General features: G+C 35.4%; 1 protein-coding gene across 1 annotated transcript in view; it reads right to left on the bottom strand.

The window, feature by feature from the left end:
* The window catches only part of LOC114338937 (uncharacterized), a 221,595-nt gene that overhangs the window by 52,938 nt on the left and 155,863 nt on the right, over nt 1-12,794 (bottom strand). Inside the window, exons 10-12 of the mRNA XM_050649499.1 lie at nt 11,346-11,640; nt 3,662-3,874; nt 3,352-3,502 (exon numbers count right to left, since the gene is read on the bottom strand). Coding sequence (XP_050505456.1) covers nt 3,352-3,502; nt 3,662-3,874; nt 11,346-11,640 — 659 coding nt within the window. The remainder of the gene's footprint in view (nt 1-3,351; nt 3,503-3,661; nt 3,875-11,345; nt 11,641-12,794) is intronic.

Raw genomic sequence — 12,794 nt, 5'->3', positions numbered from 1 at the left:
TGGTTATTCCAATCTTTTTTTCTATTTAGTGTCCATTCGTTTATACACTGTACATTACATTGTCTTTTATTGTCTTCACTAATTTTTCGATCTCTCGGTGTATTTCCTGTAATTCTTCTCGGTACTCTCATCTGTGCTGATTTCAGTAGTCTTTTTGTTGTGGCTGTATCGGGTCTTGTTTTTGATGCATATGTCATTATTGTTCTTACCATCATCATCATCACTGGCTCGACAGCCCTTTCTGGGTCTTGGCCTGTTCCAGGATTCTTCTCCACTCTGATCTGTTTCGTGCTTTTTTTTTCTCCAGTTTTTTATTTTTAAGGTTTTTATATCATTTTCTATTTGTTCTAAATATCTCAGCTTCGGTCTGCCTCTTGTTCTTTTTCCTACTGGCATCTGTTTGAATATTTTGTTTGGTATTTCGCCTTCTTCCATTCTTTCTACATGTCCCATCCAACGCAGCCGTCCTATTTTAATGAATGTTATGATATCTGGATCCTGGTATATTTCGTATAGTTCAAAGTTGTACCTTCTTCGCCAAATTCCATTTTCTTTTGTGCCCTTATATATGTGTCGCAAGATTTTTCTTTCAAAGGTGGCTAGCAATGTTTCCTCTCTTTTAGTTAGTGTCCAGGTTTCTGAGCCGTATGTGAGTACCGGTCTTATTAGGGTTTTGTATATTTGGCATTTTGTTTTCCTTGCGACGTTGTCTGATCTTAGTTGCCGAATTAAGCCATGATAACTTTTATTGGCAATAAATATTCGCCTCTTCACTTCCTCTGCTACGTTATTATCAGATGTGACTAGGGATCCCAAGTATGTAAAGTTTTTTACCCCCTCAATGTTGTATTCTCCTATTGTTATATTTTGTGGCTGCCTTATTTCTGTGTTTTTACTTACCTGCATATATTTTTACTTACACTTACTTACTATATTAATGTAGGTAATGCAGGAAATGAAGAAGAGAAAATATCCAGGTTTTGTGATGAATATTGCGGCGGAGTATCTGTCTGAGAGGAGAATTATGGTGGAATTATGGTAAACGATTGTCGATGTGACGGCAGTGGTTCCTCCGGTATTTGTCTTGGGCCCGACGCTATAGAACCTGACATATGACGGAGTTATGAAACTACAATGTGTGGGGGCATGTTTAACACCCAACAAACAGATAAAGTAAAGTTTGTTTAGCAGTAAATGGTCGACTTCAATGGTCAATCCTTGTACTGGTACTTCAATAGTATAAAAGGCCCGATTTCAGGTAACATTTAAATATGTTTGAATGTTTGTATTTCTATAATCTTAGCAATTAAAATAGATTTAGTTTCTTTTGTCTACAACCGTGTTAAAAATGAAATTTTTAGCACTCCATAGGAGCGTTAAAAATGCTACTTTAAAGCACTAGTGCTTTAAAAAATTTAAGGCACTGCAGTTAAAAGCGAATTGTCAAATTGTGAAACGTCAAAATATTTATATTTCATTTATTAACATTAATATCAATAGTACAACTTGCACAATTTGAAAAAGGTGGTTCAAAAGATTTTTTTAAAATTTAGTTTAATCTGTATTATTGCATTTTTAACACGTTTAAACGCGTTTGTAGAAAAAAAAACTATTAAAATTTGTTAGAATGTACAACAATAAAAGTAGATGTTAGTATTCAATAGTTGTTATGATTTACGTATCGACAGTATAAGCAGTTTTGATGATAAAAAATAAAAATGGAATGTCAGTCAAGTTCAAGTAAAAGTTTTTGTAGATATTGTCCTGTAATTGAAAATGAATAAATTATAATTTTTGATATATAAGACGTTTGTAGAAAAAATATGGTATGATATACGTGTTAAAAAGTAAACTTTTAAGGCACTCATGTGAATTGCAGAATTCGCTTCGCTCATTCTGCAAACTTTCACATGCGTGCCTTAAAATTGTACTTTTAACACTTATATCATAAATAACTATTAAAACTCATTTGAAAACATTAAGTTCGAGTATTAAGGCAAAGCAATATATTTTACATCCGTTTTTTTCTTTTTGTCGTCGTAATTATTGTAAATTTTGTGGACCCTTTGCTTTATTATAGGAGTACCGTCTAGTCAGTGTTAACTGTCAAAAGATCAACTCTGTCTACCTCGATTTCTTATCGCTCCGGACCGGTCTTAACAATGGGCCAAGTCAGATAAATTTAATATTATTTACGACCGCACCAATTGAAGTCAACCATTTACTACTAAACAAACTTTACCTGTTGAAATACGGAAAGGCTGCGAATACCGCGGCTGCGTTGGGGAGGTGACGCCCAACATGGGGGGAACCAAATCCGAAAGAAGGAGAGCCTTACACTGTGTTGTACAGTTGATCTTCCTCTATGAGAAATCAGTCTGGAGTGGGGCGGTAGAGATACTGGCCTGCAGGAGTGGTATGCGCCTATAGGACTGTGTCTGCGGTAGCTTTGTGGGTCATCACTAGACGTGTTCCGTTACATGTGTTGGCAGGAAAAAAAAGAGCTGGACGAGAGAAGAGACCTAGGACTTACTATGGTTGAGAGAAGACAGAAAAGGAATATATAAATTTGAAAGATGGAAACAAAAATGGAACGACAATATGCTGCTCCCGAACCTAAGAGAATGGGTGGACTGTGGTCACAGGCAACTGGATCATTTACAAACGCCGGTGCTCACAAGACATTCGTGTTTTGGAGTTTATTGCTTTAGGTTCGAAAAGGCTTACATGGATGACTTATTATATTGCAGACCCCCGGGAACTGTGACACACACGATGTTAGAGTTGAACACATGGATAGTAGAAAGAAACAGGCTAGAACGAGGGAGAGGTGTAAATTTTGGGAGAGTAAAATACATTATTGAGAGAATGATTGAAAGTAGGGGTGACTGGACTAGTATACACAACTATATCCGTGCAGTGATCAAGAAGAAACAAAAAGAAGAAAGACAGCTAGGCCAAAGGTAAAGATAAGGGGAAAATATATAAGTTGAACGAGAGGAACAGGGTTCCTCTAAAAAATTAAAATAGTAAATTTGTAGATCGTTCGGCGTAGACTCAGTGATGAGAGACGAGAAAACGTTTTAAATTAACTCTCGCCGACACTACGAAGAATGAATCCTGCACTAGGCAGGGGACATCCTGGGCTGAGATGTCTTTTTAAGATTGAAAAAAAAAAATGCTTATCAAATTGTTTTAATCGGGTTTCTTTATGTGTTTTTATTTTTTGTCGAGTTTTATAAAGTACCTATAAAAATTATGTTATGTTCGAATAATAACAATGGAATATTATAGTAAGTTAATCATAACCTTTTAATAAACTAGGTATATTATAAAAATGATGTGCCTTACCTGAGATAATTCCTGTAACAGTATGTTTCGATGTCATCGACTTTGGCAATTCCGTTAATTCGGTAAAAATAATGAGCAACTTACTCAAATGGCTGGATAAACTCAGTAATATTGTTGTTTCTAATCCAGTTAGAAATAGTAGATAATATGACTAAAAACACACAATTTTTAATATATAAATGATGTTTTTCAATTTTTTAATAAAAAAAATATCAAAATGTCTATCTAATTGTCTAAATATAAAAAATTAAAAAACTTTTAAAAACAAAAAATCCAGAAGTTTAATTTAAACATTGTTAAAATTATGTACCTGAGTTGGTCCAATGACTACAGCTATTAAAAAGATAATCCCAAACAGAAAAATCGAAAAGGAACATTGTAATTTTAACATGGTCAACGTTGATTTTGGTTTTAAAAAACACGAAACGCTTAAGCAAACTGTCGTTATCACTGTAAGGACCATTCCAGTGATAGAGGCTAATATTAAGAAAAACACATTTGATGTAGATTCTTCTGTTTTTGTCTGTAACAAAATATTTGGTTTTATGAAATTGGTAAATACAAAGTTCATTAACATTTCGGCGTCAAAAATTTTTGGGACGAGTTGAGTTCACTCCCAAAATATGAATATTACCTGATTCCGTAAAAGGTAATGTTTGAATTCACTCCCAGGTGATTTTAAGCCGCTATTAGTAAATAGCTATTTGTATAACAAGGGAGGAAAGTGCTACTTCTCCTCCCGAGAATGAAGTTTACTGCCCGACGCGTAGCGGAGGGCAGTAATCATTCAAGGGAGGAAAAGGCAATTTACTCCCATATTATACATATGGTTTTTTCACCTTCCTCAAATAACAAGTCATTTTTTCATTTTTACTTAATTTATTTATGCAACTAACCAACAAAATTTATTAGAACTAAAACTAACAAGTAGGTAAAATATAACAGTCAACTGTCAAATATAAGTCAAATTATTAATGTAAACATTGTTAAATAAAAATAACAATTTACTGTTTTTTTAGAATTCTGCAAAATACAGGGTGTTTTATAAATAAACGTTAAAATTTATAGATACTTACGTAATAGAAAATAGATAATATTGTACAGGGCGTCAATAAGTTATATTTCATAAATGAAATACCATGACGTCACTTTTACTTTTCCTCACAATCAGGTCCGGAAAAGTATACTTTCGGTAGAGGTAGGTGGAAAAATAATTATTATGCCTTAAAATCTGGACACTGTTAACAAATTATTCGTTTAAAGTAAAAGTCTTATTGGACGTTCTTGCAGATCTACATCTAATTAGGATGATGTTTAAAAATGCAACTTTGTGATAATTCAAGAAAACAAATTTCACTGTTATGTTCTTTTTATTATTTGGTCACTAAGTTTCATTGAATACATTAGAGAAATGATAAAAATTATTTAAGGTATTTTTATTTTAAGAAATTCTGAAAAAATTTTATATAAAAATTTAAATAAATAATAAAAACATGATATAAAAATTTAAAAAATTCGAACTGATTTATGAAAATTACATTTATACGTAAAATTATAATTTATTACTTAAATTCTGCATTTAACAGGATTTTTTTTATAAATTAAAAATTGGTAAGATTTTTTCGAGTGTGTACTTTAACGAGGTAACATCGCCTAGTGTTTTGCTAGTACTTATAGTGTTTTTGTGAAATTAACAAATTACAAGTAAGACCAGAATTTATCGTACATATTGATAAGCATAATTGCATGTTGTTTTTTGAATCGAACAGTTAATTAGCAAATTGGTTAATTATTCAAAAACTTGGCCTGCTTCCAGTGGCGTAGGCCTACCAAATATGTATTTTCGGAAGAGAAAATATATAAAAACCTAACTAATACCCACAAATAATTAAACTGTTCGTCTACTTTTGACTACAAGGGTAGCGACAACCAAATTAGTTTCCTTACAGTTCAAACTTTCAAGATGTCACAAAATATTCAACAAAGTTCTACACCAACTTGCTCATATGCAACCGCAACGAAAAAAATTCCGAGATCAATCTTCCCGAAGCGAGAACAAGCCATAGTATTACATGCCGATGAAAGTCTAAAATTGTTTGATTATGTCAAGGCAGTAGGTGACGCTATTGGTCCCAAACAAATCTTATTTGCATCTAGGATATCTAATAACAGAATCTGTATCTATTTATCAAACTCAGAACTCATCGACAAACTTTTAAAGTCTCATCCTATGTTAACAGTAGGAAACTCTGTCATGAATGTCCGCAGAGTAGTCTCTCCCACAAAAAGGATAATAATATCCCATTTATCCCCATGTATCCCACACGACCTTGCAGAAAATGCCATAAAAGATCTTGGGCTCCAACTGGCCTCCCCCGTCTCATTTCTAAGAGCAGGCAACCTCGGTGATGAATACTCGCACATCATGAGCTTTAGAAGGCAAGTCTATGTTTATACCTCTGATGACAATTTCAATCTGCAAACTTCATTAGTCATCACATTCGAAGGAATTGAAAACAGAATATTTTTGTCCTCAGACAAAATGGAATGCTTCATATGCAAAATGTCAGGGCACATTGCCTCAAACTGCCCCAATCCTCCACCCAATCATATAACACCCCAGACTCAGTCGTACATACCAACCCACGCAACAGATCCCACACACTACAATCTCCTATAGAACCCACAATACCACCACATATCCCCACTTCAGAACTAAACAATGCTACACCCTCTAAAACGCCCGCATACAAACGTGGCCACTCTGAAGCCGAAAGTACTAGTGAGCAGACCGATATTCCCGATAACACATCCGTCACAAATCCCCCTAGTAATGATACACATGCTCCTCCTAGTAATGATATTAAGAAACCAAAAAAGAAACCCAGAACCAGTTCGCCCTCAGAACGTTACCTTTCTGATTTAACAAAAGACTCTATCAAAGAAGCCTTTAAGAAAACCTCAGAATCACTTGTTATTCCCCCAGAAAACTTGATAGCCTTTATTGAAAACAATTTTGGATGTAGTAACCGCTACGCTGAAGCTCTTAAGTTCACAGAAAATGTTGCAGGGCTAATTTCTAACATTCAAGCATTGCACCCAGCTTGTCAGGAGAGGTCTACGAAAAGTAGGTTAACCCGTCTAACCAAAAAACTGAGAAAGGCCTTGAACACTGATCCAGAAGACCCCGAAAATTTGTCCAACCCAAAGCTTTCCTCCGATCATACCGAAGACAACTATAGTTCTGATAGTTCAGAATCATCCCAATCCTCCCAAATCAGCTCTTATTAATACTAGCAATATGTTAAGACTAATTCAATGGAATTGTGATGGGTTTTATCCCAGACTAGAATACTTACAAAAACTTATATCGGACTGTTCGCCCAATTTTATTTGTCTCCAAGAAACCAATTTCACCAAAGCTCACAAACCTTATCTAAAAAACTACACCAGTTACAACTTTTTAAGACCTACACACCTACGAGCAAGTGGAGGCTCATCTATTTTTGTTTCTAACGATATCTTCCATTAAGAGTTTGACCTACACACAAGCTTGGAGGCGATTACAATAACCGCATGGTGTCCCAACAAAATAACAATTTGTTCTATATATATTCCTCCAAACTATAACCTATTCAGTACAGAACTAAAAGCTCTCATAAAACAACTCCCAAACCTCTTCATCTTAGTTGGAGACTTCAACGCCCACAGCACAACATGGGGCTCCCAGCGCACTTTTGGGAGAGGAAAACTTATAGAAGATATCATAAGTAACTCCAACATCAACCTCTTGAATACAGGGAGCTCTACATATTTTCACATCCAGTCTGGAACATCTTCCTCCATAGACCTAAGTTTTTGCGATCCTGGGACTGCTCCTTTGCTTCAGTGGAAAACACTAGATAGCTTATACGATAGCAATCACTACCCCATCCTTATCTCAAGTCATATCATAGAAACTGCAGAAGTCAAAACCAAATGGAAAATTACCGGTGCAAATTGGAGTTTATTCAGCGATACTGTTGAGGACCTTTCAAACCAAGTAATTTTCAGGGAAAACATCGACGATGCCGTAGAGCAATTTAAAAATTGTATCCCAACTGCAGCTGACCAGTGCATAGGCAAATACACTATTAATTCCTCAAGAAAGACTGTCCCGTGGTGGAATGATTCCTGCAAACTAGCAACAAAAGAATACAAGAAAGCTCTTAATAGATATCGCAAAACCCGTAGCACTGAAGATCTTATTTATTTTAAGAAAATGCGTGCAAGATCCAAACGAGTTTTGAAGGAAAGCAAAAAAGAATCATGGAAAAAATTTGTAAACAGCATAACTTTAGATACCCCTCCCTCCCAAATCTGGACCAAAATTAAACAAATGAGAGGACTAAACACATATCGAAAAATACCCGCAATAACAGACGGAGATAACATCATCAAAAATGATAACCAAATCACAGAAACGCTAGCCAAATACTTTCAAAACAAAACTAAGTCTGAACTCTCCGTTCTGTACCCCACAAACAACCCGCCACCTATCCCTATCCAAACCAATCCAATAAACCTTGCCTTCACAGAAGAAGAGCTAAATTTGGCAATATCATCAATGAAAAACTCGTCTGCAGGCCCTGATGAGATAACATCTATTTTTCTTAAACATCTACATACAGCAACCCTCTGGAAGCTGCTCGCGCTCTTCAATAAGATATGGTTTAGCCAAAATTTTCCGAGTCTCTGGCGGCAGTCGCTTACCATACCAATAAGAAAAAATGACTCATCCTCTAACGCTCCTAACGCCTACAGACCAATTTCACTAACATGCACAATTTGCAAACTACTAGAAAAGATGGTAAATAAACGTTTGCTTTGGTTTCTTGAAGGACACAATCTGATAGATGTAGCACAATCAGGATTCAGACCCAATCGAAGTACGATGGATAACCTGGTACTACTACAATCAGAAATAACCGAAGCTATAGCAAACAAGAAGGATGTCATCGCAGTTGCCTTAGATATAAAATGTGCCTTCGATACAATAAACAGAGCTGCTATCATGAAAAACTTGAGAAACTCAATTTAACGGGTAACTTTCTCTCCTTTATAAACAATTTCTTACAAGAGAGATCATTCAAAGTGGTTGCAAACGGGAAAATATCTTCAACGTATATCTCACAAAATGGAGTTCCTCAAGGCTCAGTTCTAAGCCCCACACTTTTCCTTCTTAGCATTAACGATATAGGCTCTCTCGTTCTCCCTCCCGTAAAATACTCTATATACGCTGATGACCTCGTTCTTTACTGCCAAGGAAAAGTTATAAGAAGCGTATGCTCTTTACTGCAAAATACTCTTAACAACTTTCTAAACTGGTCCGCCAAAATTGGAGTCAAATTTTCATCTAGAAAATCCAAAGTCATACACTTCACTAGAAGACATCACACTCATCCTCCTATACTTCACCTAAATGGATCTCCTCTTCAAGTGGTTGATAAACACAAATTATTAGGAGTAATATTCGATAAAAGACTTACATGGGGAGATCAGATACAGAACAGAAGAACAAACTGCCTCAATAGAATCAATATCTTAAAAACTTTGGCTCACCGTCAATGGGGTGCAGAAGAGGAAGTCTTCTTAAGAATTTACAGAACCTTGATCCGCTCTAGGTTGGATTACGGAAGCATTCTCTACATATCAGCGTCCGACACTCAGCTTAAAAGCCTGAATACAATTCACAACACTTCCTTACGCATTAGCCTTGGAGCATTTAAATCAAGTCCTTCTGAAAGTCTCTATACCGAATCTTCAGAACCCCCACTTTTATAAGACGTCAACGCCTACTGCTATCTTACTTCTCTAGAGTATCTGCTAATCCGAAAAATCCAGTCATTAAACTAATTAATACCCCCCACCCTGTTCCCGATAATACTCAACCTCGATCACATTCTTTCTCACAAATTTTAAAAACTCTGCTAAAAGATACAGATCTAACACTCACAACTCCTGTTACTACGTCCAGTATTCCTCCGTGGACCATAAAGCTACCTACTGTCGTTACCAGCTTAAATCGACACAAAAAAGAAGAAACGCCCAGAACTCTCTTGATACAGAAATTTCAAGAACTTATACATACACAGTACTATGACAAGATTCTTTACACAGATGCCTCCAAAGAAGAACATGCCGTCGGTTGTGCCGTTACCACCTCAAATACAACAGTAGCATCGTATCGACTTTCTCCCAGATGCCGTATACACACAGCTGAACTGTACGGAATACTTAAGGCATTAGAGTTGCCCACCACTAACGAGAAATCATTAGCGATATGTTCCGATTCTCTCGCTGCGATTGGTTCTATCAAAAATATATACTCCTTACATCCCATTGTACAGAGCATCCACAACATCTGCAAACAACAGCCAAAAAATGGTATTTCAGTAACCATCATCTGGATACCATCCCATGTTGGTATCAATGGAAATGAGAGTGCTGATCAAGCAGCAAAACAGGCCTGCTCTCTTGAAAATCTAGAAAACATGTAACTTCACCAAAATCTAAAGGCTAAAATCAAGAACAATGTATTAAGCAGCTGGAGAACACACTGGAACATGCAAAATACAAAACTACGCACAATCCAACGAACTGTTACCTCCATCACCATGCCCCAAATGAGCAGAAAAGACAGTACTATTATAAGAAGGCTCAGAATAGGTCACAATCGTCTTACACATGGATATCTGATGTCCTCTGAAAATCGTCCTCGTTGTGAACATTGTGATGAGCCATTAACAGTCCAGCACATATTACTGGAATGTGTCCAGTATAGAATTCAAAGAGTCCACTACAACTTTCAAAAAAATTTAAGTGACCTACTCGGTTCTACAAACATGTACAGTGCCATAATTTGTTTCCTAAAAGATTGTCACCTTTACTATTTAGTGTAATTGTAATATTAAGTTGTAACTTGTACAAAAACAAACTGTAATTATTGTATGTAAATAATGTTGTAAAATTTTGTACCAGTGTCAATGGCCATTAGTTGCCGAGACACTTTAATTCAAATAAAAAAAAAATTGGTAAGGAGGTCATTTTGTAGTTCATTCAAATCTATAAAGTTTTTTCTCAAAATCACTTTTCTATCGTAGATTTTCACAATGGTATCTATACTTTAACGGTTAATATAAGTATATAATTGAAAATCTCGAAGAGCATGAATCAACTGGTTAAAATTTGTATGTGTATTGTAAAATGAAGCATTATAGCGAGAGTGAAAAGACTCACATGCATTTCTTGTCCTTTGTAAAGACGAATAATTTTCAGTCCAAATGTGAGGAGGAAATGTTGACGTTTCTTCAATATAGGTTTCAACTAAAAAGTCACTAAACCTAACCACTCTTTCATCTTCTGTTTGAATTGCAACAAGATATATGGCAAAGCAATCCCCAGCGTCCTCTGCTTTAAGAAAGAGTAAACTAAATATATGAGTAAGATATTTCGTTATATCTGTTTCTGCCCCGTTTTTAACGGATATTCGATATAAACTGGCTTTTCGCAAACAACTTGGTACTCGCAAATAACTCGGTTTTGCCGAGATATTTTCAACTGCTTTAATTTTCACTAAATTACATAAAGTTTGTCTGTTAAGAACATCTTTATTTTATGGATAAAAGTACTATTTGGCAACAATGTTTAAATTTTCGAAAAATAATATCCTTTAATCATCCTTATTGTAAAATCGCTCGGGAGTGAATTCGAATAATGTCGGGAGTGAACTCGACTAATAAAATAACTACCTGCTCAAGACGGGAGTGAACTCAAAGGTGCCCAAATTTTTTCTCATTAGATACCACGTGATTTATTCAAGTGACAAAAATGTCTTGTATCGATTTACATAATTAAGCCTTCTAAAATGTGTGCACGATTTGTTTAAACATATATATAAGACATAGAATGATTTAATTTTATAATATAGACAAATTAATATAAAAATATCATACCTTAGGTGCCAAAGTTAAGAGCAACGCAAAAATCCCATGCTTCGGACAAATACACCTCGTTTTTAAATCACTCAATACCTCGGTGTAGCAACTATAAATATTCCAGGAATAGGTAAACGTGGATAGATCTGCATATCCGCATTTGACGCTCCAGGTTTCATCGTCGCTCCAGTTCATTTTATGGTTTAACTGGTGCTTAAAGTCAATAGCGATTGGATACATTTCGAAAAATTCTGGAAGAGGAAGAAGCGTGACGATTTGGGAGTAAATCTCGTATTCGAGCTCTGAACCGTCCCTGCAAATAATAAAGACAATTTAAATTATAATATTCTCTCATACATATACAGTGTGATTCATTAAGAATATCCAACATTCCGCATATACATAGAGCTTCAGTGAAAACGCGTCATCGGGTTCTATTTTGAGCTAAGGTCTTCACCTCATTCCAAGACTTTCCTGGATCTCTTATCTCGTCCATGATGGATCTTCTCCAAGATTATCCTATGTTTACTAGTGGACGTTAAAGGCTAGACGATGATAAAGAATTTGTAAATGCTCTTACAAAGCGCGTCTAATGAAATAGCTATTTGAATAACAAGGGAGGAAAGTGCTACTTTTCATCCCGAGAATGAAGTTTACTGCCCGACGCGTAGCGGAGGGCAGTAATCATTCAAGGGAAGAAGAGGCACTTTACTCCCATATTATACATATGGTTTTTCCACCTTCTTCAAATACAAGTATTTTTTTTTATTTTTCCTTAATTTATTTATGTAACTAACCAACAAAATTTATTAGAACTAAAACTAACAAGTACGTACAATATAACTGTCAACTGTCAGATATAAGTCAGATTATTAATGTAAACATTGTTAAATCAAAATAACAATTTACTGATTTTTACCATTCTGCAAAATACAGAGTGTTTTATAAATAAACGTTAAAATGTATAGATACTTACATAATAGAAAATAGATAGTGTACAGGGCGTCAATAAGTTATATTTCGTGAATGAAATACCATGACGTCACTTTAACTTTTCCTCCCTAGGGAGGAAAAGTACAACTTTTCTCCCTACAATCAAGTCCGGAAAAGTATACTTTCGGTAGAGGTAGGTGGAAAAACTTTGCATCACCCTTACATGCTAAATTTATTTTTCATGACAAGGAAATGAATCAATTGCTTTCGTAACAAATGGATTTGCTTTTGTGGTTCTGTAATTTTTCAATTTGAGATGTGACTTTATAGAATAATGCTGAGAATATCATGGACAGCGAGGATCACGAAAAGGGAAATTCTAGGAAGAATGAAGAAGAAACCGGAGATTGTGTTTATCATCAAACGCATAAAATTGCAGTATTAGTCTAAGAGCTAGTGAACCCTCCGACTAACGATCTTCCTGTAAGGCTAGAAATGTGTATAGTGATAATTCATAGCATACCAAGACTAAAA

This window comes from Diabrotica virgifera, chromosome 4 (genome assembly GCF_917563875.1).
Source record: "Diabrotica virgifera virgifera chromosome 4, PGI_DIABVI_V3a".
In the NCBI taxonomy this organism is placed as follows: domain Eukaryota; kingdom Metazoa; phylum Arthropoda; class Insecta; order Coleoptera; family Chrysomelidae; genus Diabrotica; species Diabrotica virgifera.
Note: the sequence above shows the minus strand (reverse complement) of the source record. Positions and strands in the feature narration are given on the sequence as shown.